Below are 24,721 nucleotides of genomic sequence, written 5' to 3'. Positions count from 1 at the left end.
CACCCCGCTGTCTGTATTCAACCCTCCTCTCCACGCCATTCTGTCCATTGGCTAATGCTCTGCCCCGGCCTCGCCCTCTCTTCTCCGATTGGATGAAATCACTCCTTTCATCTTTCACAGCCACCCGGCTTCTCACCCTTCCCTCGGCCGCCTCGCGGGCAGCCAACGCTAGGCGAAGAGCCTACCCTACGTCCCGCCCCATTCATTACCTGAACTCCGCCTTTTTTCCTCCCTCTCTTCCGATTGGCTTAGAGGTGGGAGGCGCGGCTCCTCCGCCTCCCCCTCCCCGCCAGGCGCATGCGCAGTAGGGCTTGCCCGGGGACTGGAGATGCGGTCGACGCGATGTCTCCGGTGCACTCCAAGCCCGATTCGGCGCCGCTGTCGCGGACGGTGCTCGCCCGCTACCTGCTCCTCCTCCGCCTCTATCCGGTGCTCACCAAAGCCGCCACCAGGTGCGTGCGCCTCTCCACCCTTCCCGACGCGCTTTCAAGAATCGGAGCTGGGAGTGACCCTAGAGGTCATCTAGTCCAGCCCCTCCCCCGCTCAAGCAGGAGACCCTGTCCCGTTCCAGACGAATGGCTGTCCAGGCTCTTCTTAAAAATAACCTTCCCTTTTTCTCTCCCCTCCTTTCTCAGTAGTTTTGGAGAAAAAAATATATATATTGTATGTAACAGAATAACAGAGCCGGAAGGGACCTTAAGAGGTCTTCCAGTCCAGCCCCCTGCTCAAGCAGGAGACCCTGTACCATTTCATTGAAGTGGCTGTCCAGTCTTTTTTTTTTTGAACGCCCCCCCCCCCAATGATGAAGCACCCACAATTTCTGGGAGCAAGCTACCCGGCTACTTATTGTTCTCATTCTGTATATCTCTCTCCCGGGTATCTCTTCCAGGGTCCACAGAGATTCAATCAATCAGAATAGAGCTGGAAGGGACCTGGGAGGTCTTCTAGTCCAACCCCCTGCTCAAGCAGGAGCCTCTATACCACTTCAGACAAGTGGTTGTCCAGACTTTTCTTAAAACCTCCAGTGATGGAGCGCCCACAATTTCTGGAGGCAAAGCTGTTCCACTGGTTGATTGTCCTCACTGTCAGGAAGTTTCTCCTGAATTCCAGGTTGCTTCTCTCTTTGGTCAGTTTCCAACCTTTGTTTCTTGTCTGGCCTTCAGGGGCCTTGGAAAGTAGGTTGACCCCCTCCTCTGCGACAGCCCCTCAAATACTGGAACACTACTAGCATGTCTTCCCGGTCCTTCTCTTCACTAGACTAAAAAAGGTAAAGGTTCCCCCGCACATGCGTGCTAGTCGTTTCCGACTCTAGGGGCCGGTGCTCATCTCCGTTTCAAAGCCGAAGAGCCAGCGCTTGTCCGAGGACGTCTCCGTGGTCATGTGGCCGGCATGACTAGACGCCAAAGGCGCACGGAATGCTGTTACCTTCCCACCGTAGTGGTCCCTATTTTTCTACTTGCATTTTTACGTGCTTTCGAACTGCTAGGTTGGCAGAAGCTGGGACGAGTAACAGGCGCTCACTCTGTTACGCGGCGCTCGGGATTCGACCCGCCAAACTGCCAACCATCTGATCGACAAGCTCAGCGTCCTAACCCACTGAGCCACCGTGTCCCTAGATGTCTAGATGTCTAGATGTCACTAGACTAGACATACCCAATTCCCTCAACCGTTCTTCGTATGTTTTAGCCTCCAGTCCCCTAATCAAGATCCTTGTTGCTCTTCTCTGCACTCTTTCTAGAGCAGGGGTGTCAAACAGGCCATATGCGTCATGCGGAAGCTGCGCCCACCCCATTGCCAGCAAAGGCAAAAACCGTCCCGATACGTTGCATGACGTCACGTGACGTCGCAAGTTTGACATGTCTGTTCTAGAGTCTCAACATCTTTTTTTTACATTTTCACATTATACTTCGTTTCTTCCCACAGTGCCTTCCTGTCAGCGCTAGGGAGTCTCCTGTCCCAAGTAATTGAGAAGACCCAGAAAAAGAGAAACCTTGACTGGCGGGAACCCCTGCGGTTTGCTGCCTATGGGTAAGATGGGACTGGTGGAAGAAGCTCGTCGAAGGGGTGGCCTGAAAAATCTTGCCTTTCAATGTTGCTCTATCATGCACTCAGGCCTTTCCAAAAGGTCTAGGCAGCCGAGTACCGAGCTATAGATTCAATCTACAGCTTGGTCCTCGGCTGTAGAAGTCTTGCAGAACCAAGCTTTGGATTGAGTCCGTAGTTCGGTTCTCAGCTGCAGAGGCCTTCCGGAAAGGCTTGTGACTGAGAAATGCAGACCTGGCTGCAAAGGACGCCGCAGAAGAAGTGGGCCAGCGAGGAGAGGGTGGGTGCAGGGTGCGTGGGGCAGCTCCACACCCACCCCAGCTTGATTTTTATGTGTCTGCCTTTCCCCAAAACTAGGGCTTACTTTGGGGGTAGGGCTTACTTTCGGGGAAACAGGGTACCTGCTTCCCACAGCCTTACTCTTCTGACCAGTAGCCAGAATTTAAGCCAGCTAGAGCTAGCCACTGAATAAACTCACTGTGAGTCTTGGGGCTGCTGGCCGGGGCTGGTGGGGCCGCAGTTGTCAATGGGGCAGGAGCGAAATGGAACTTGTACCAGCACTGGGGTCAGTCGATCTGGACGGTCACGGAGCTTGAACTCTGGGAATTTCCCAATGATGAAGTTAATTACTTGAGGGTTACAGCTTGGGGATTTTTTTGGCTGTCTCAAACAGGCTCTGCCCGGTGGCGAAATGGTTAGAATGCAGGACTGCAGCTACTTCTGCTGTTTGCTGGCTTTTAGCAGTTCACCAGTTTGCGTCTCACTGCCTCAAGGCTGATTCAGCCTTCCGTCCTTCCGAAGTCGGTAAAATGAGGACCCAGATTGTTGGGGGACAAGACTGACTCTGTAAACCGCTTAGAGAGCGCTGTAAAGCACTGTGAAGCGGTACATAAGTCTAAGGGCTATTGCTATTAGTCCCTTGTGCTTCCTGCTACACTTCAGAGATTACGGGTGGAGGCATCAGTTTCACTCCTGAAATCTTCTGTCAAGGTTGAACTGCTAAAATGCTTGCTAACCTCTGTATGGGGAGGGGAGAGCCTGGGAAAGAAACGGGAATTTCAAAAAGCCGTCCACGGACCCTGAGACCCAAGGTCATTGTAAGCAGATAACTTACAGAGAAGTGGACTGTTCCCATAACGAGCAGAAAGAATGTGATTGGGCAACGTGAACACATTATGGGTGGGGGTTATGAAAAGCTATTGTTAACTAACCAGATTTTTGCTCAGAAAAGTTAGAGTTGACACCTTCCATCATAAGAGCCTTGGTGGAGCAGTGGGCTAAGGCCGCCTTAAGTAACACCAGCTCCCTGCAATTAGTGCAGGTTCGCATCCCACCAGGCTCAAGGTTGACTCAGCCTTCCATCCTTCCGAGGTAGGTAAAATGAGGACCCAGATTGTTGGGGGCAATTAAGCTGACTTTGTAATAATGCCGCTTGGGGTGTGTGTGAAAACCCTAATAAGCAGGCATATACATAGAATGAAGGCTATTGCTAAGCACATTGATTTGTGCTTCTTAGATTGTAAGCCACCCTGAGTCTATAAATGGGATATAAATGGGATTAAAATAAAAAATAAAATAAAAATAAAATAAATACCAAGCTTGAGTTGGCTGCTCCAGGCTCTCTGTTGAGCCTATAGGGAGCAGTGTGTGTGTGTGTGTGTGTGTGTGTGTGAGAGAGAGAGAGAGAGAGAGATTCTGCTTTCATTTCTTCAACATCTTCTACTTCTTGCTTGCTTGCTTTTCTCAGGGATGGACCTGTTTGCACAATCTCCCCAGTAATTACTGCGTAGCTCCAGGTAGATTGATATTGCAGTTCTGGCTTAATTGACAGACTTTCCTGTCTTTCAGGAAAGAAACGCTCTTGACTCCATTTGTGGTGAAAAGGTGTCTTTGACTCAAAGCCAAGTGGTTACAGTTACGCAAGGCCAGATGGGAAAGCCTTCAAAGAAACCGAGAGAATTTGTGTGTGGGGGGGGGGAGGTGCTTTTTTCCATGATTTTTTTCCTTTTTTCCAAATGAAAAAAAACCAAAACCTGTTTTCCCCCCAAAGTTTTTCCAGTTTTTTTCCCCAGGCCTTCCCATCTCTAGCGAGAACTAAAGAGTTTGTGCACACATATTCCCTACTTAACTTTCCCTTTTGTGTTTCACGCCCTTCTGTTATCATCCCATCATCCAGGCGCATTGGAAGATGTTTTGGTAAACGTCCCTGCATGGACGGTTCGATAGATGGATGGATGGGTGTTACTTTCCATTCCCGGGACTGTGGCCTTGGCATGTCTCGAGGTAGCACAGCATTCAGTTTCGCCTTGCCCTGCCTTCCCCCTCAGCCTGATGGCAGACTGGCATCTAGTGAAGCATAGACCTCTAAGATCCCTTCCAGCTCTATTCCTATTGTATTGTATTGTATTGTATTCCATTCCATGTCCTGTCCTGTCCTGTCCTATCCTATCCTATCCTATCCTATCCTATCCTATCCTATCCTATCCTATCCTATCCTATCCTATCCTATCCTATCCTATCCTATCCTATCCTATCCTATCCTATCCTATCCTATCCTTATTATTCTACCCTACCCTACCCTACCCTACCCTAATTATTCTATTCTATTCTATTCTATTCTATTCTATTCTATTCTATTCTATTCTATTCTATTCTATTCTATTCTATTCTATTCTATTCTATTCTATTCTATTCTATTCTATTCCAATTCCAATTCCAATTCCAATTCCAATTCCAATTCCAATCTATTCCATTCCATTCCATTCCATTCCAATTCCATTCTATTCCAATTCCAATCTATTCCATTCTATTCCAATTCCATTCTATTCTATTCTATTCTATTCTATTCTATTCTATTCTATTCTATTCTATTCTATTCTATTCTATTCTATTCTATTCTATTCTATTCTATTCTATTCTATTCTATTCTATTCTATTCTATTCTATTCTATTCTATTCTATTCCATTCCATTCCATTCCATTCCATTCCATTCCATTCCATTCCATTCCATTCTCTACATAAAAATGACAAAAATGAATAAATACAGAATGATGCATAGCTCCGAGTGAAGGGTGGCAGCTCAGACACTCCCCTTCCATTCTTGCTGCTTCTTTGCCTGCTTACATCCTACAACTTCTTGTGCGTTTGTTTCCAAAGCCCAAGCTCAAAGCTTTTTCTTGCGTTCCAGATTGCAATCCCTTTAGCTCTAGCTTTCCTTGAAATCCCTTCTCTTTCTACCTTCCGCCTGTCCTCCCCTACCTCTGGACCCCCTTCCCCATTTGCCTGCCTGGTGGGGCTCTCTCCCTTTCTTTCTGTCTGGACTTCTCCTTGAAGATCGTTTCTCTTTCAGCTCTACCTTCCCCTCGCTTTGCAGAGCCTGCACCCAATATACTCCACCTTCTGGAGCTGGCCATTTTCTCAGCAGCGGCTGGAATGCTTCTGGAGGCTTGGATGACGACGTCACAGCAGCTCAATCAATGACTGATGCCAGGCCCTGGGCAGGTTGCAGCCTATTTCTCAAGCTTCAAAAGACTCCATTGCTGTTTCTTCCATTGTTGCTTTGTAGGTTGCCTACAGACTCGGAGGGAGGGAAGGGGTGAATAGAACGCAGACCTCAGATAGCGTGAGAACCAAGGTCGTTTGAGAGCCGCTTGCCGAGAACTGAAGACTCTCTCTCATAACAAATGTATAAAGTTTCATTGGACAATGGGGAGGGAGATTTTTGTGCTTTTCATGATGTCAGAATCCATTTATATTTCATTTCTCACTATCTCCTCTGAGCTAACCCCAAATCTCATCTCCCCCTGGATTCTGCCATTCCCAAGGGGGAGAGAGAACAGCCATGGAGTTTTATGGCTTTCACTTCCTCCCTTAAATGTAACCTTTGATTATTCCGCCTGCCTGCTATCCATCATAATATAACCAATTGCTTTCTCACTAAGCATTCCTGCTCATCTTATGGGCAACCAGGAAATGGGGTGGAAAAGGGAGGAATGAAACTCTCTGGAATCTGGTTTGTTTCTCTGAATGAAGTATGAGGGGGGTGGAAATGATCCTGCTGCAAACAGACTGTTATCTGTCCTCTCCCACGATGGGCTTATCACCTGGAGCTTGGCTGATCCGGAACTGACTGAATGAAGCGTGGGGTGGGGTTTGCTTGGGGACATTTTAAAGATATCGATCTGTGAGGGAATTCCTCAGACCCTGTCTAGCATGCCTGCTATCTCCTGTTTCTTAGTAAAAGTTCCTGCTTGGAAAACCTTGTCTCCAAGAGTCCTTCTTTCTTAAGATGTGGGCTGAGGTGGGTTCTGACATTAGACAGGATCTGAGGAATTCCCTCACAGATCAAGATTTTTAGGTGAGTTCTGACAAGTATAGTGATTTTGGCGCCAATTAACCAGAGCCGAAATGATTTGCTCAATAAAGTTTTGCATTAGAGATCCGGACGTCTCAGCTGTGCTTCCTCAGCTGGAACCGTGAGGCTATTATTAAATATTAATCTATTTGTACAGTTGGTTGGTTTCGTAGGAGAAGCTGTTGAGATCAGCCCGACTCACCCTTTCTTTCCTTTTGCAGTTTTTTATTCACTGGACCGCTTAGTCATTACTTCTACCTCTACCTGGAGCAACTAATTCCTTCAGAGGCCCCTTTTGCTCTCATCAAACGTCTGCTGGTGGACCGTCTCATCGTCTCCCCAGCTTTCCTGGCCCTCTTTTTCCTCGTCATGAACTTTTTGGAGGTAGAGTCTTGCTTAGGGATGATCTGAGGGCTGCCGGTTTAACCCCTTTTCCCTGCTGGAATGCAAATGGGTGGATGTCCGGCTTCTGCTTGGACACATGCGGTTCTACTGTTCTAACTGGGAAGAATGGCTTGGGCAGGAGAAGAAACAATGGTTGGAAACTAATCAAGGAGAGAAGCAACCTGGAATTAAGGAGAAACTTCCTGACAGTGAGGACAATCAACCAGTGGAACAGCTTGCCACCAGAAGTTGTGGGTGCTCCATCACTGGAGATTTTTAAGAAGAGGCTGGACAGTCACTTGTCTGAAATGGTTAGGGTTCTTCTGTTTGAGTAGGGGGCTGGACTAGAAGACCTCTAAGATCCCTTCCAGCTCTATTCCTATTGTATTGTATTGTATTCCATTCCATATCCTGTCTTGTCCTATCCTATCCTATCCTATCCTATCCTATCCTATCCTATCCTATCCTATCCTATCCTATCCTATCCTATCCTATCCTATCCTATCCTATCCTATCCTATCCTATCCTATCCTATCCTATCCTATCCTTATTATTCTATCCTACCCTACCCTACCCTACCCTACCCTACCCTACCCTACCCTACCCTACCCTAATTATTCTATTCTATTCTATTCTATTCTATTCTATTCTATTCTATTCTATTCTATTCTATTCTATTCTATTCTATTCTATTCTATTCTATTCTATTCTATTCTATTCTATTCTATTCTATTCTATTCTATCCCATCCCATCCCATCCCATCCCATCCCATCCCATCCCATCCCATCCCATCCCATCCCATCCCATCCCATTCCATTCTCTACATAAAAATGACAAAAATGAATAAATACAGAATGATGCATATACCCACATATATTATATGGCACAGAGAAACAATACAGCCATTAAACAGCACCACTATTAACCAAATGGTGGAATTGTATGCAACACTAAGAAAAAGATTAGCCCATAATCACATCGTGAAATCCAGTTTCTTGTTGTGGTTAAGACTCCAGCCTAGAAATCAAGAACTTACTTCTTTAGTCCTGTTGTAGTCACCAAAAACAACTGGGTGACTTTGGACCCTCTTAGCCTTTGGAAGAAAACAAGATCAGATCTTGCCAAGAGAACTTTATGTACTTGTCCAGGAAGTCACCAGGAGTAAAAAAACCAAACAAACCTGATTTGAAGGCACCAAAATAAAATCACATGGGCCAAAAAGCTACAATCGAATAAAGTGCTTTTCAAGTCCATCTGGAATGCAAGCTGTGTGTTTCTGGTTGCTCAACAACTTGCAAAGCACCTGAAGGCCAGACAAGGAACAACGGATGGAAAATGATCAAGGAGAAATTCAACCTGGAAATAAGGAGAAATTTCCTGACAGTGAGAACCATCAACCAAAGGAACAGAAGTGGCCTTCAGATATTGTGGGAGCTTCATCATTGGAGGCTTTCAAGAAGAGACTGGAGAGCCATCTGTCAGAAATGGTGTAGGGTCTCCTGCTTGGGCGGGGGGGGGTTGGACTAGATGACCTTCAAGGTCCCTTCCAACTCTGCTGTTCTGATTCTGATTCCAGAACAGCGGGGGAGAGAGTTGGAGGCTGAAGTGCATAAGGATCTTTCAAGACTGCACCCTCGATTTAACAGATTTGGGGGTTCCTTTTTTCACTTGTTTCCAAGCGTCGCCAGGGCTTCAGAGTTGGAAGACTTTCTAAACAAAACCTGAGTGAAAAATATACAGCCACAACGCTTACTGTGTGCCTCTGATTTTTTCTTCTTCTTGGCCCTCTTCTACCTCCCGGGATTCTTGTAGTGATGCCATTTTATTGCATTAGAAAAGAATTTCTCTCTGGGTCCTTTTGATACCTCCTGGATTGTGGGTGGGGGCAATTTTTTTCCCATTTGCATGTCACTGATCACCATTATCTTTCAGGGAAAGGATATGTCTGCGTTCTCCAAAAAGATAAAAACTAGTTACTGGGCATCCCTAAAGATGAATTGGAAGGTGTGGACCCCCGTCCAGGTTATTAACTTCACTTACGTCCCTTTGCAGGTAAGCGCTTCCCTTTTCCCCCCACTCCCATTTCATTTCCACGGATTACTTAATTGGGGGGGTGTAGGATGGAAGGTGGCTCAGTGGGTTAGGACGCTGAGCTTGTCGATCGGAAGGTCGGCAGTTTGGCGGATCGAATCCCGAGTGCCGCATAGCAGAGTGAGCGCCTGTTACTCGTCCCAGCTTCTGCCAACCTAGCAGTTCTAAAGCACGTAAAAATGCAAGTAGAAAAATAGGGACCACTACGGTGGGAAGGTAACAGTGCTCCGTGCGCCTTTGGCGTCTAGTCATGCCGGCCACATGACCACGGAGACGTCCTCGGACAAGCGCCGACTCTTCAGCTTTGAAAGGGAGATGAGCACCGGCCCCTAGATTCGGAAACGACTAGCACGCATGTGCGGGGGAACCTTTACCTTTACCTTTAGGACGGAAGGGCAGAACACTACATGAATCCACTTTTACTGGCTAAGCCAGTCGTGATGAAGCTGGGAATCGCCATCCAGGAAGGAGGCAAATCTGCCCCCGTGTCTGGGAAGTTGAGGGAAGCGCCTCTGAGAGTCGAGCTTCCCACAATGCAGTCTTTTCATTACACGGTTTGAGGGAAAGAATCTTTATGCCAGGAATCTTGGTGTTATGACCCAGGGCACAGCACAGAGGCAATGCAGTGAGCTGGCAATTCAAACAGTCCTTTAATTGCTCCAAATTTTCCCCAAATGCTCCCACGTTTCTGGCAAGCCTCCAACAAAAGAAGACACCCCTTCAGCCGACTCTGGCTGCAAGTCGTTTCACACACAGTCTTGATTAGAAGAGGAATGTACTCAAGGCCACAGAGATAACAAAGAATAACACATCATAAACCTAAACCAGTCTGTGTGAATACCAGGTTGCCTGAGCAGTGTCAAAAGAGAATCCAAAAGACAGTCCAAGGTCTTTAAACTTTCAAGCAACGTGGTCAATCAGTCCAATAGAGTTTCCAGGTTTCCAAGCAGAAGTCACAGAACAAGAGATCAGCAACAACACACACAAAACTACAAGGAATCAGTGTTTGTTCCCAACAGATGCCCCTCCCTACAGCGTCTCCTTAAATCTCAATTTCCAGGTGTGCCTTGTGGGGAAGGGCGGGCCGCTCTCCTCCCGAGTAGTTGAGCCTGCCTGAGTTGTTCCCTCCTCCTCTCCACTCTCCGTGCTCTAGGATCAGGAGGGGGTGGCCCTTGCTCATTGCCTGAGCTCTGCCTCTCCTGTTCCTCCCGTCCCAATCCTGAAGGGCCCTGGCCTGCCTCGGCCTGCTCTTCCCCACGTTCCTCTGAAGCCACAGACACCTCCCCCTTGGCCTCCATAGGGTCATTTTCCTCCGCAGATTCAGGCTCCCACAGAGGCATGACACTCGGCCCTTTTATGACTCGTGGACTTCAACTTACAGATTCCTCAGCCAGGCACGTGTGCCTGGCTGAGGAATTCTGGGAGTTGAAGTCCACGAGTCCTAAAAGGGCTGAGTTTGAAGACCCCTGCTTTATACGGCAATTACCCAGGTGTCATTCCAATACAGTAAGTCCTTGACTTACCACAGTTAATTTAATGACCGTGTGAAGTTACAATGGCATTGAAAAAAGTGACTTATGACCAGTTTTCCTTCTTAACAACCATTGCAAGCATCCCCCTGGTCACGTCGTCAAAATTCGGATGCTTGGCAACTGATTTATGATGGATGTAGTGCCTTGGGGCTTCTGTGGTCCTCTGACCTTCTGACATGTTAGATGGCCCCAACCCTCCTGGCCTTCTGGAAGGTTTTTAAACCCCAGGTGATCACTTCAGTATATCCGTGACTTTGTATGGAGCTGTTATTCTGTACCTTGCTTTCCTTTTCTTGTCTTTCCTTTTTGATGACTTTCATTGGTTATGGGGATTTTTATATGGCTTCCGTATGGATGGTTTGCCATGCCCGAACTATGCATTCAAAACGCACGGCTATATAAATATTGGAAATGAATAAATAATAAGCCAAAGTAGAAGATCTCCGAGGTCCCTTCCAATCCCTATTCAATGTTTCTATGTTCTAAAAGCAGCATCTGGTTAACCTTGACTGATCTTGAAATGTTAAGCAGGATCAGACCCAGTGAACACATGGATGGGAGACCACCCAGAAAAATCCAGTGCTTACGCTACACTGAGGGGTGGGGTTCTCCCTTAATAGCAATAGCAATAGCACTTAGACTTATATACTGCTTCACAGTGCTTTATAGCCTTCTCTAAGCGATTTTACAGAGTCAGCATATTGCCCTCCCAGCAACCTGGTCCTCATTTTACTGACCTCGGAAGGATGGAAGGCTGAGTCAACCTTGACCGGTCAGAACCGAACTGTTGGCAGTTGGCAGAATTGGCCTGCAATCCACTGCGAAGGAAGGAAGGAAGGAAGGAAGGAAGGAAGGAAGGAAGGAAGGAAGGAAGGAAGGAAGGAAGGAAGGAAGGAGCAATAACACTAACAATAGTACTTAGACTTACATACCGCTTCACAGTGCTTTACAGCCCTAAGTGGTTTGCAGAGTCAGCATCTTGCCCCCCAGACATCTGGGTCCTCATTTTATCGACCTGAGAAAGTTGGAAGGCTGAGTCAACCTTGAGCTGAGTCAACCAGAATCGAACTGCTGGCAGCCGGCAGTCAGCAGAAGTAGCCTGCAGTATTGCATTCTAACCACTGCGCCACCAGGGCTCTTGAAACAAACAAAAAGAAAAATTGGGGCAACCCAGGGGAAAATGGGTGTTCCGTTGTGTCTGGCCTGTAATTTCCCCCTTTTCTCACTCTCCCTACCAAAAGAAGGCACAAGATACATTTGAAGGGAGGGGAGATTACCCATCAGTGCCATATTCTAAGGTTGCTTCTCTACTCCAAGAGTCCATGACATTCTCATTGAGCCATGGGTTTGGTGATTTGGCTGCAGATGTTTCGTCTCCATTTGGGGAGAGGGGGACATCTTCAGTGTGCTTTGAATTGTGCTTGTCTGTTAGAGCGCTGACCTTTAAATACCTTTTTGTGTGATGTGAATTAGTGTGGATGTTGTTTGTCCACATGTTTCTGAGTCCTGGTCTGGTTTCGGATTGTTTGATTGACTGGTTGTTGCTGCTAGGCCACAGTCCTTGGTGTTTAAGTCCCGTCTGTGTGATGCCAATGGTGTTTGTTCGTTTGGTTGCCTCTGAGCCATGGTCTGGTTTTGGGTTGTTTGGCTGGCTGGCTGTTGTTGTCGAGATGTGGTTTGATTTTTGTGGACAACATCCACACCAATTTACATCACCCCAAAAGGTATTCAAAAATGTATTTAAAGGCCAGTGCTCTGTCGGACGACCACAATTCAAAGCGCACTGACGACGCCTCCCCGAATGGTGATGAAAAAAGTTTGCAGCCAAATTACCAAGCTCGGAGCTCACGCCAACAGCCCAGCTACTAAACCGAGCTACTAATATTCAAATGCATTCTCGTTGATTTTATTTTTTATAACGCTGAGTCCTGCTCTCCTCTCCCTGTTACTGGTGCTCTTTTTCTTCTCTTGCAAGTTCCAGGTGCTCTTCGGAAACCTCGTTGCCATGTTGTGGTTCGCCTACTTGGCGTCCGTCAAGAAGAGATGAGGGAAAAGCCGCCGGTCCGGCCCATCAGAGGAGATGGCCGTGGTTTTGACCTGAGGTGGTGGAAGGAGGGAGCAGAGGAAGGTGGCTGGAAAGCCTGGTGGTCTCTTCCCTCCTTTGCAAGTTGCCCTCTGGCTTTCCTCCTCATATCTGGGGCCTCGGCAAAGGGACTTCCCTTGTTGCCCTCCCCCCCACCCCCTAATAGCCATGACTAGCAAGGCCATTTTGTGCTCTTTTTTCCCAGATCTTTTCCAGATGCTGGGAAGATTTTTCTGCCTTTTCTCGCACAGGTGCTTAATGGTAGAGGTGAATCTGTGGGCAGGGATCAGAACAGGCCATAAATATATCCATGCACGGTTTTCTGAGCAATAAACACAACAAGAAGAGTCTTTTGATTTTTTTTTTAAAAAAACCTTATGAAACAATTGTTTTTGTTATTTCTTTTTAATTTTTTTTTTCATTCTCATATTCTGTTGAGCCGGTGTCAAGTCTGCTGTCTGAAGATAGCTTCTTTGCTTCGCTGGCATCCTGCCATAAAATGCAGGGGAGAAGGAATTTGGGAAAGCAAAGGTTGGGCATGGAAAGGGGAAGGCAAACGGATTTTGGGGGGTGAGGGAGGAGAGAAGCTGATGAGAAGCAGAGGTGCTAAACTGGAATAAGCCAGCCGCCAAGGACACCTGGCCTGGGATCAGAATGCGAAACTACCTTGAACAGCGCCAAGCAATAAAATGGTTCCCAAATCATCAAGATGGCACATCTTGGTTGGATGTGGGGGGGTGGAGTTGGGGAAAGAGAAAAGGGAAAATGTATAACTTTTGTGCGGGAATACTCGGATCTAGTTTTACTTTCGCTGCAACCACTTAACCTTAGTAAAAAAAACCAAAAAACTATAACTTCAACCAAATGGAGTCGAGGCTCTTTCTTTCCTAGCGATCTAAGTCAGGGCAGATTTATATGGAGGATCAATTTAATTTGAAAGTAACTCAATAGGATGGCATCTTTCCTAAAAGTGGAAACTTTTGGCCTTCCACTGCTTGGACTGCTGCTGGACAAGTCCCTTATGCCTACATAGATAGTCCTGTCTGACAGGGTTTGTGCAGAATATCTCCTGAGCCAACAAGGAGAATGCACAGAAGAAGTACTGAGAGCAGTCAGGTTTTGCACAGCAACCACACTGATACACTGAGGTGTGTAAAAAAACCCAACACTTTACTTTTAGGAGTAGCACAAGTCAAGAATAAACAGTCCAGGTCATGCACGGGTACAGAGAAGATATCAACAGTTCAAGAATTATCCAATACAAAGTCGTCTTACCAGTCCAAAAGTCAAAAAACACAGTTCTTCGGGTTTAGCAAACAGTAGCAAAACCACAATCAACAATAATCAGCAAGCAATGTAACAGAGTAACTAACACAGAGAAAAAAAGCTATGTCTCTAGCTCCCTCTTATGGCCGTTGAAAGAACACAGCGTTGGCCAATCATTACACGTTTAAAGGGATACAATACATTACAAATCATGGCTTATATATTGCCAACCCAACCAGTTAGGCTGTAATCATATGACTAACACTGTCAATCAGAGATCTCTCCTGCTCACGTTACTGATCTAGATAAGTTCATTTTCAGGCAGGTAGTCCTTCAAACAGCAATGGCTCAGGTTGTTTGGGGGTTTGAAGATCAAAGTAATACTTTAAGTCAGTGCTCTTCAAACTTGGCCCTTTGATGACTTGTGGACTTCAACTCCCAGAATGGCTGAGGAATTCTGGGAGTTGAAGTCCACAAGTCATAAAAGGGCCAAGTTTGAAGACCCCTGGTCTGGCTCCAAGCCCGTAATTTCATCAAAATGGCCGACTGAGGAATTCTGGGAGTTGAAGTCCACAAGTCATAAAAGGGTTCAGCTTTGAAGACCCCTGCTTTAAGTTATGCCAACAGAACAACTTGCCAGGTCTTTCAAAACTGGTGTAAAACTCCTCTTAACTGTTTACCAATCTGGCTGCCAAATTTTGCAAACACAGGTGTTGCCTGACTGCTCTCATGGAAATGTCAAGTAGAATGCATTGCAGCGACCAAGGCAGGATGTAACTAAGGCAAGGGTAACTCTTTGCTTGATCTGACCACCTGAGGAACAGTTGCAATCCATGCACTAAATGCCTGCGCTGATATATTCCTCACCACTGTATTTTTTTCCTGGGAAACCAGAGATGGCAAATTGACAGCCCTGCCGGTTTGTACACCTGCCATTTCAGAAGATAAATTCAACCCAGAAATAAGGAGAAATTTCCAATGGAACAGAAGTTGCCTTTAGGTGTTGTGAGAGCTTCATCACTGGAAGCTTTGAAGAAGAGACTCAACTGCCCTGTGTCAGAAATGGGGTAGGGTCTCCTCCTTTGGCAGGGGGTTGGACTAGATGACCTACAAGGTCCCTTCCAACTCTGTTCTAATTCTAGGAACACCTTGACTGTCAGTCCTAGAATCTGCTTTCTGCTGACCAAGAGTGCATTTTGTATCAGACTTATCCATTAGTGAAGGCAGGCCCTGGTTGGTAGGAGTTACTCTTTCCTTACCTTTGGGTGTCCTCAAGTATTGAGTATTGAATTTTATGTAGCTACTGCTCACAGAAAGGATCAGTACCACTGCAAAACTGCCCCAAGGCCCAAATCCCACCCTGTAGTAGCCTGCACAATTCTGCTCAGTTTTTGATGTACAATGGGTCATCCTTAATGGCACCCCAAGCAGCTTTAGGCCTATATTAGTATACTAGCATAGCAATTAAGGGCTATTGCTATGTTAGTATACTAATGTAGGCCTAAAGCTGCTTGGGGTGCCATTAAGGATAACCTATTGTTATCACTTTGCCCGGCTTTATAGCCTTCTCCAAGCAGTTTTACAGAGTCAACAATGGCTGAGTTGCAGTGATTAGCCAACTCTGGATTTGAATCCTCCTCCCGCTCCCACTCCAGAAACCCAACTCCCTTCTAGCGTTGATTTTGTTCTAGCTGGGTCATGAAACATCTGCAAGAAAATAACCAAGGACCCCATGGGTCACCTCCTCCTCCTCCTCTTCCTCATCTCCTTTTCCTCCAAGTACCCCATAGGCCTCCTCCTCCTCCTTTCCACAAACCCCTCTCCCTTCTAGCGCTTATTATTTTTTTAAATTTATTTTAATCCCATTTATATCCCGCCCTTCTCCGAAGACTCAGGGCAGCTTACAATTTAAGCACAAACCAATGTGCTTAGCAATAGCCTTCATTCTATGTATATGCCTGCTTATTAGGGCTTTCGGACCCCCCAAGCGGCATTATTACAAAGTCAGCTTAATTGCCCCCAACAATCTGGGTCCTCATTTTACCTACCTCGGAAGGATGGAAGGCTGAGTCAACCTTATGTGATATATTTGGGTAATGAAACATTTAATTTAATTTAATTATTTAATTATGGGACTTATATGCCGCCCTATCTCCCGAAGGACTCAGGGCGGCTAACAACAATAAAACAATAAATACAAATATTAAAAGAGATTAAATTTACAAAGCCCCACCAAAAACCAATAAAAATTAAAACAAAATTAAAACCCCCGTCTTCAGTCCAGGTTGGCCAGTTGGAAAAGGTATGTCTTTAGGTCGCGACGAAAGGACCGGAGATCCGGGGCCATCCGAAGTTCTCGGGGGAGCTGATTCCAAAGGGCAGGCGCCCCAACAGAGAAGGCCCTCCCCCTGGGGGTCGCCAGCCGACATTGTCTGGCCGACGGCACCCTGAGGAGGCCCTCCCTGTGTGAGCGCACCGGGCGATGGGAGGTTGTTCCTGGCAGCAGACGGTCCTGTAAATATCCCGGGCCTAAGCAAGGAAACCCACAAGCTCAGAGAGCACCAAGAATCCCACAGTCCTCCTCTTCCTCCTCCTTCAGAAACCCAACTCCCTTCTAGCACTGATTTTGTTCTAGTTGGATCACGAAACATCTGCAAGAAAATAATCAAGGACCTCATAGACCACCTCCTTTTCCTCCTCCTCCTCCTCCTCCTCCTCCTCCTCCTCCTCCTCCTCCTCCTCCTCCTCCAACTACCCCACATTCCTCCTCCTCCTCCTCCTGCTTCTCCTCCCTTGTCTCAACTTAGCACCAGATGGCGCTCTTGTTCCAGCCCTGAGCTGGCAGGGCTGCAGTGATTTGGGAGGCTCTGCCCTGAAGCTCTGCAAACGCAGGCCATAACGTATATGGTATTTTACCAGTAGAAGAATTAACCACTATATTTAAAACATGGTTTGCACATTTTGCTGCCTCCCCCCCACAGTCTATCTGTTAAGCCAGAATCTTTTAACATAGTTCTCATCATGGCTTGTAACATTTGCCCACGTCTCTCAACGTATGCATTACGTTGAGGCCTATAAGGGGCTGAACGTTTATGCTCAATGCCTGCTGATTCTAGCATATCTACTAACCGCTTGTTTGTAATCAGTTTGTTATCAGTTATTATGCACTGAACTTTTCTCTTTGTTTTCCTCTCGACAAACTTAAGCCAATTTGACAATTGTTGGAAAGTGTCTGCCTTTGACTTAAGCAGATAACAAAAACCATAACGAGTGTAATGGTCAAGAATACTTAAAATATAACATGATCCTCCTAAACTAGGCTTCATGGGTCCAATTAGATCTGCAAATACTACTTCCAAAGGGACAGTAGTTTTGAAACCATTTAACCTGTTTGCAGGAGTTGCCTTACCTTTTTCCTGATTACAGGCATTGCAATTCAGGTATTTCTTACATGGCTTCAGTTTTATGCCTTGTAGTAACTCAACTGTTCTACGTAGTGAGTTAAAGTTCACATGCCCTAACCGCCTATGCAGTAAATGTATGCACTCGTCATGCAGCTTCTTGTTCTCACACCTGCTGCCAGCGTCAACGTCCCTCCGTCCAGTGCGCTCCCACAGAGAGGGCCTCCTAAGGGTTCCGCCGTTCGGAGAATGCCGTCTGGTGGCTCCCAGAGGGAGGGCGTTCTCTGTGGGCGCGCCTGACCTATGGAACCGTTTACCGGTTGAGCTCCGGATGGCTCCCGACCTTCGCTCCTTCCGACGCGACCTAAAAACATATCTGTTTGAGCAATCCGGTCTGGTCTGACGGGTTCTGTTGTAATTATTGTTTTAAGGTAACTATCTTCTGCATTTGGGCAAAATTAGGGTTTAATTTGTTTTCAATATCTGTATTTGTGCATTCTGATATTTATGTCACTGTTCACCGCCCTGAGTCCTTAGGGAGAAGGGTGGTATACAAATCAAATAAATAAATAAATAAATATAGCGTTAGCATTAACCGTACTAACTGGGTTACCAGTGAGAACCAACAAACCATTTTTTAGGTTAGCAATTACACAGGTTCCATTCCTTTCTATCATACATTTCTGCCCTTTGAACGTTACCACAAACCCAACCTTAACCAACTCCCTTACGGATAAAAAGTTAAATCTTAGTTTTGGTATATATAGCATAGGTAACTGTTAATAGGTAACTGTTAACTGGTAATTCCTATTGTCAATGTATGGACAATAGGAATTACCTTCACCAGAGGCCTTCATCCTCCATCCATTGGCCAGTGAAACATGTTGGTTGCTGTTTTTCATATGAACAAACCTCTCTTTAACTTTGGTGATACATTGTGAATCCCCACTATCAACCACCCACAGCTCATTCTTTCTGGATGTTGGTTCACCAGAAACAGCCAAACCAATGCCCTTCTTTGCTTTCCCACCGCTATTCACATTCTGTTTTCTACCCTTTCTACAGAATTTGGCTATATGCCCTCTAGCCCCACAAGAATAACATTTCTTGACGTTGTAAGCAGTGGTAAATTGCTGCTCCTCTTGTGGCTGTGTCTCTCTCAGCTGGTCTCTGTCACGCCTTCTTCTGGACTCTTTCAGCAGTCTCCCAGTAATGTTAATCAATGTCAGTTCCTCTCTGGTCAGGAGTTCCAAAGAAGGAACATACTTGTCATAACTTTCATCCAAAGAGGACAGGATGATATAGACCTGATGCAACTCTGAAAAAATCAGCTCCTTTTCATGAAGCTCTTGAAGAGTTGTCTTCATGTAGTTCAAATGGGTCAACATATCTCCATTCTTTTGCAGATGAGCTCTAAACAGCTTACGTGTAAGGTGTATATGTGCACCCACACTGTCGCGAACATAAAGCCTTCGCAAAATGTCCCAACACTTAGCAGCAGACTCCTCACCACGAATATGGGCAAGCTGCTGGTCACTCAGTGTTAGTCCAATAATGCAAAGTGCCTTTTCGTTGTTGCATTTAAAGTCGTCTATCTTCTTTGCATCATCCTCATTGTCTGGATTCGAAGCAGTATCTGGTGGGTTATTAACTACAGTCCATAGTCCTTCCTTGCACAAAAGCAAGCAGCATTTTGTGGACCAGGTAACATAGTTTGTCCCATCCAACCGGGTTATCCATGAGATGCCAGTTGACTGTTCTTGTGCCATTATTACACCAGACAGCTAACACAAACTCAGCTAGGATACTGTGTGTACTAACTCTCAGTACAGGGCTGGGCCCATAACCAGTGTTAGGAATTTGCTTGTGCAGAGGTCTCCTTGTGCTAGCAAGAGGTTGCACAGACAAGCAAGAGTACTGAGAGCAGTAAGAGTCACACAGGAACCACAAGAGTACAGTGAGTTGTGAAAACAAAAAGTATTTTACTTTGAGGTGGCGTAAAAACAAAAATGCATGGTCAAAAATAAACAGTCCAGGTCATACACAATAGCAACAGTTCAAGGAGTATTCCAAATACAAAGTCTTCTTACCGGTCCAGAGGTCAATACACAGTTGTTCAGGTTTATCATAGTAGTAAACCTATGTAAACCAACAGTACAGCAAAACAGTAATAGTAGAGAGAGCAGTGAATTCAGAGAGAGAGAGAAGCTACGTTCCTAGCTCCCTCTTATGGCCATGAGAACACTTACACACCCATCAGCCAATTAACATCTTAAAGACACAACATCATAGTTTATATATTTTCAACCCAACTATGTAGGCTATCACCATATGCCTAACAGGGTGCAACACCTTCCATGTGTTAAAGGATTTCCAGCCTAAAAGAGCAGGATGACCAGCCATGACTGCAAAGAACAGAGGCCGGCATTAAGAGCAAAACAGGAAAATGTAAAGCAAAAGTGGGCTTGGGCACTTGTGTGTCCCAAAGGCTGCCCACCCCCTCCGTCTCCCAATCAGCCAACATATTGAACTAGGACCAGGAGGCTAAATCTTTTCAGATTTTACTATAATGTGAAACATCTCCAGCAGAACTTTCCAACGAAGCCCTGAGGTTGGGAAGCAGCTTGGAGTAAATGTTTTCTTCACCATTTTGTGGAAGTTGTCCTGCCTTCTTCTTGAAGGGCTGGTCCAAAGACACCCGGCTGGCTCTCAAGCCTAAGGCAGGACTAGAACTTCAACCCTGGGTTTGTAACCACAGCAACAACCTGGCTCTGTAACGAAGACCTTAGTTTTCAGATAAATTCCACCCCTTCCTTTCTTTTTCCATTGCAAGGAGCATCTGCTTTTTTATATATCATATTAGCAATAGCGCTTAAGACTTCACAGTGCTTTATTTTATTTTTTTATTTTTATTTTAATTCCATTTATATCCCGCCCTTCTCCGAAGACTCAGGGCAGATTACAAGCTTAGCAGTAGCCTTCATTCTATGTATATGCCTGCTTATTAGGGCTTTCACACACACACCCCAAGCGGCATTATTACAAAGTCAGCTTAATTGCCCCCAACAATCTGAGTCCTCATTTTACCGACCTCGGAAGGATGGAAGGCTGAGTCAACCTTGAGCCGGTCAGGCTTGAACTCCTGGCAGTGGGCAGAGTCTACCTGCAATGCTGCATTCTAACCATTGTGTACCATGGAAGGAAGGAAGGAAGGAAGGAAGGAAGGAAGGAAGGAAGGAAGGAAGGAAGAAAGGAAGGAAGGAAGGAAGGAAGGAAGGAAGGTGAAAAAGAAGATCAACAACAATTGCACCTAGACTTATATACCGCTTCACAGTGCTGTACAGCCCTCTCTAAGCGGTTTACAGAGTCAGCCTGTTGCCCCCAACAATCTGGCTCCTCATTTTACCGACCTCAGAAAGATGGAAGGCTGAGTCAACCTTGAGTCAGTCAGGATCGAACTCCTGGCAGTTGGCAGAATTAGCTGAATTAGCCTGCAATCCTGCATCCTAACCACTGCACCACCTTGGCTCAATAAGGATGAATATTAAATTAAAGTCACAGCCTGATGAAATTGTAGTCATCTCTTCCTTGTTTACTTAGCTTGCTGTGCCTTCCGGAACGTTTTCTCCAATGCTTCCAAGATGCAAACCAGGCAATCCTCTGCTTCCAGCTGCAGCCTTTCCCAGAAACATCTTTGGGGGCTGGACCAGCAAACTGGGAGCGAGGGGGTTAATTGGCCTGAGTTTCCCTTTGCAACTTTTTGCACAAAGAGAACCGGTGCCATATGCCGCAGATTCGGAGCCATAATCAGCTTTAGCAGGAGCTCTTTGGGTTTGTTATACATAAGAAGCTCTTGATGGCTAAGAACACGCAGTGAGTCCAAATGGAGCACATAAGATAAGCCTTAAAGATTTGAACGATACCAGCAGCAGCAGCAGCAGCAGCTGTGCTGCCCAGACATCTTAGTTAAATCGTGGTTGGCTCACTAGGCCGGAATATACGACTTAATTACCATCATTTCTAATACATCTTTTTTCCAACAATAGTTTTTTTTAATGCATACATAGGTGGTCCTCGACTTACAAGCTCATTTGCACCCCAAAATTTCCATTGTTAAGCGAGACATTTGTTAAGTCAGATTTGCCCCATTTTATGACCTTTCTCGCCACACAGTTGTCCAGTGAATCACTGCAGCGGATAAATTAGCAACATGGTCGTTAAGTGAATCTGGGTTCCCCCATTGACTTTGCTGGTCATGAAAGGGAATCACATGACTTTGGGACCCAGCGACAGTCCCAAGTATGAACCAGTATGCCCAAGACTCTGAAATTTGATCACGTGACCATGGGGATGCTGCAACCATGAAAAACGGTCATGTCACTTCGTTGCCGTTGTAATTTTGAATGGCCACTAAATGAAGTGTTGTAAATCGAGGACCACCTGTAGATGGATTGTTTTCTATTTAACTTCTTTCTTTCTCTCTCCCCCCCACCCCACCAGCTCACATATTCTTTCTCTACACTTTTTTAATTATGTTAAATCCAGAAATTACCTTTTTGTACCTTGTTGAAATCTCTGAGGACAGTCTCCGTCATTTCTCCATCCTGGAAAAAAGTGTGTCTGCCTTGGGAAGCCCTATATAATCCGTTGCGGCCACGGGCAAGCAGATGGTGGGAGGGAGCAGCCAGCTGTCCGCAAAATAAAACATCCCCGAAAATTTAGACCTAATGGGACTTTTTGGTAAAAACAAATGAACAAACAAAAAAAAATGGTACATTGGTACAGACAAGGCGCCTTGCCTGAGAGATTCAGATATCTTCTGTTTGGCAAGCAAAATAAAAACAGCGTCTGACATTCTAGCTCCTTTTTGTTCTTCGAAAGCATTTCTGCCCTGGCTGCTGTCTTGAAAGGAGCCACAGTGAGCAAGAGAGGATGTTGTCTACACAGTTTCTTATTTTTGTGAGTCTGCCATGGTTGTTTTTTTCCCCTCTTCTCATTTCTGTAAATCTATTACTTGCATCTGATAAACAGTCATTTGTCTGAGATGATATAGGTTCTGCTGCTTGAGCAGTGGGCTGGACTAGAAGACCTCAATGGTCCATTCCAGCTCCTATCCTATCCTATCCTATCCTATCCTGTCCTGTCCTATCATTCTATTCTATTCTATTCTATTCTATTCTATTCTATTCTATTCTATTCTATTCTATTCTGTTCTGTTCTGTTCTGTTCTGTTCTGTTCTGTTCTGTTCTGTTCTATTCTTATTCTTATTCTTATTCTTATTCTTATTCTTATTCTTATTCTTATTCTTATTCTTATTCTTATTCTTATTCTTATTCTTATTCTTATTCTTATTCTTATTCTTTTCCTTTCCATATTTTCTATTCTATTCTATTCTATTCTATTCTATTCTATTCTATTCTATTCTATTCTATTCTATTCTATTCTATTCTATTCTATTCTATTCTATTCTATTCTATTCTATTCTATTCTATTCCATATATTCTATTCTATTCTATTCTATTCTATTCTGTTCTGTTCTGTTCTGTTCTGTTCTTATTCTTATTCTTATTCTTATTCTTATTCTTATTCTTATTCTTATTCTTTTCCTTTCCATATATTCTATTCTATTCTATTCTATTCTATTCTATTCTATTCTATTCTATTCTATTCTATTCTATTCTATTCTATTCTATTCTATTCTATTCTATTCTATTCTATTCTTTCACTTTTGGTGCACTGTTCTCTAAACATGTATTTTTGTTTGCTAATTTGGCCTTACACATTGGTTTTAATTTTTTTTTAAAATCCCCCAATATGCATTGTTTCTGCCATATCATGTGTATATATGCAGTTTTGATAGGTAGGTTGATATAGAGATGGATAATCAATAAATTGCATTTATAAGCTTTGTTTCAGATGTTGAAAATACAAAATGAGATACATTCTAATGTGAAGATAAGGATCCCCGTAAGCTGCACTTGATGCTGGGCGATCCTATACCCACATTAATGTCCCTTCTTCCAGGATACTTTTAAACTTTGTTTTCTAGTCTACACTCCTGAAAGATTTGATAGAGGTTTCAGCTCCTAAGTATAAACCAGAAAGATTTTTCTCCTTTAATTTGTGTCAAAGCAGACAGTAGTATTTAACCAACTTGGCTGATCTTCCAAAAATTGAGTAATGTTTTAGGTTGCAAACTTATACACACAATTACTCATCAAATGATGCCAAGTTGGGGGTGGGGGGGCGGGGCGGAAATAACCAACACTTTAGAAAGATAGGCTCAAAATCCAGAATTATGACAGATTTGAACACTTGGCCCTATCCAACAAAAAGCAATTCAGGGTGAAAAAAGTAAGGCAAGAAAAAATAAATGCACAGGTGTAGAATTAGGTAATATCTGGCTCATTAGCAGAAACTGTGAAAGAGATCTAGGAATCCTAGGTTTGGGGAAAAACAGCCCTTGGAAGTGTCAATAAAATAAATTGGTTTTTAGGCTTTGAGGAGCAATTAGGCCAAGAAGCTGTCCATTGCAACTTTTTTTCATTCATTAGCATTTTTTTTCTAAATGCTTGGTGATCCACCCATGAAGCCTCAAAGCTGCAATTATTATTTTATTATCAGTAGCTCCAGGAGTTTGTTGGGAATCTCTGAGATGAAAGGCACCCTCTAATGACAGTCGGTTCCCATAAAAGAGACGAATAGGCTGGGACTGAGTGAGTGACAGCTTTAATGTGCTATCGATCAAGCCATTTAAGCACTTTTCCCACCAGGCTTACAATAAAGAAGGGAGAAGCTTTACTTTGCAGCTGAGATGCAATGGTATCTTTTAAACTTTAAAGAAAATATCTGGTGGGAGAAAAAGAATCAATTTGAAGGAAAAGAAAGTAGCCCTCTTCACATCCAACAAATCTGTGTCCAATATAGCAAGAAAAAAAATGGAGGGAGGATTTAGCAGCAATATCTTGCTCAGTTGCTACCTGTTCAGGTAAAAGATGCACCTGGGGGCCAACAGAAACTCTTTCCAAAATTTTCATGGCAAGAACACCACCTTGGGTCACAAACAGCAACTGTGAGAGGGACCTTGGAGTCCTAGTGGACGATCACTTAAACATGAGCCAGCCGTGTGCGGCAGCAGCCAAAAAAGCTAATACAATCCTTGGCTGTATACACAGAGGCATAGAATCAAGATCAAGTGAAATATTAGTACGCTTTATAACAGGGCTTTTCAACCAGTGGTACGGGTACCACCTGTGGTACATTGGCACCTGGCAGGTGGTATGCAACCATCCTAGAAAAGTGGTAGCGGGGGAGGGGAATGAGCTGAACCAGTGGCAGCACTGCACAAGCCTGAGCGAGAGATGGCTGGAGCTGCAGGGCTGTCAGGGCTCAGCGGAAGTGTCAGGATCAGTGCCAGGCTCCAGCTGGAGCTCTGCACTAATCCTGGCGCTTCTGCTGAGCCCAGAATAAGCGCCGATCAGCTGGAATGTTGCAGCATCTCCAGGGTCTTGTGATTTACATTCAGATGCTTGGCAACTGATTCATATTTATGACGGTCACAGTG

At 45.0% G+C, this 24,721-nt stretch overlaps 1 protein-coding gene across 2 annotated transcripts; it reads left to right on the top strand.

Annotated features, from left to right (window-relative positions):
* Positions 1 to 291: 291 nt before the first annotated feature.
* Positions 292 to 13,330, top strand: PXMP2 (peroxisomal membrane protein 2). Of its 2 annotated transcripts, none has more exons than XM_081339159.1 (5): positions 292 to 452; positions 1,924 to 2,028; positions 6,620 to 6,782; positions 8,716 to 8,835; positions 12,388 to 13,330. In XM_081339159.1, the coding sequence occupies exons 1-5, from the start codon at positions 298 to 300 to the stop codon at positions 12,451 to 12,453; spliced, it is 609 nt and encodes a 202-aa protein (XP_081195285.1). In that variant the 5' UTR covers positions 292 to 297; the 3' UTR covers positions 12,454 to 13,330. The 2 variants fall into 2 exon arrangements, with proteins under 2 accessions (XP_081195285.1, XP_081195284.1); XM_081339158.1 differs by having other exon boundaries at positions 12,382 to 13,330.
* The last annotated feature ends 11,391 nt before the right edge of the window (positions 13,331 to 24,721 follow it).

Source organism: Vipera berus, assembly GCF_964194415.1.
Source record: "Vipera berus genome assembly, chromosome: 14".
Classification (NCBI taxonomy): domain Eukaryota; kingdom Metazoa; phylum Chordata; class Lepidosauria; order Squamata; family Viperidae; genus Vipera; species Vipera berus.
This window is presented reverse-complemented; position numbering and strand designations above follow the sequence as displayed.

What these genes read in the sequence shown, in the direction of transcription:
- PXMP2 (XM_081339158.1), top strand. Translation starts at nt 298, where the DNA reads ATGCGCAGTAGGGCTTGCCCGGGGACTGGAGATGCGGTCGACGCGATG. An exon ending in CTGCGGTTTGCTGCCTATGG is followed by an intron (nt 2,029 to 6,619) that starts GTAAGATGGGAC and finishes TTCCTTTTGCAG; the next exon opens with TTTTTTATTCACTGGACCGC. An exon ending in TCGTCATGAACTTTTTGGAG is followed by an intron (nt 6,783 to 8,715) that starts GTAGAGTCTTGC and finishes ATTATCTTTCAG; the next exon opens with GGAAAGGATATGTCTGCGTT.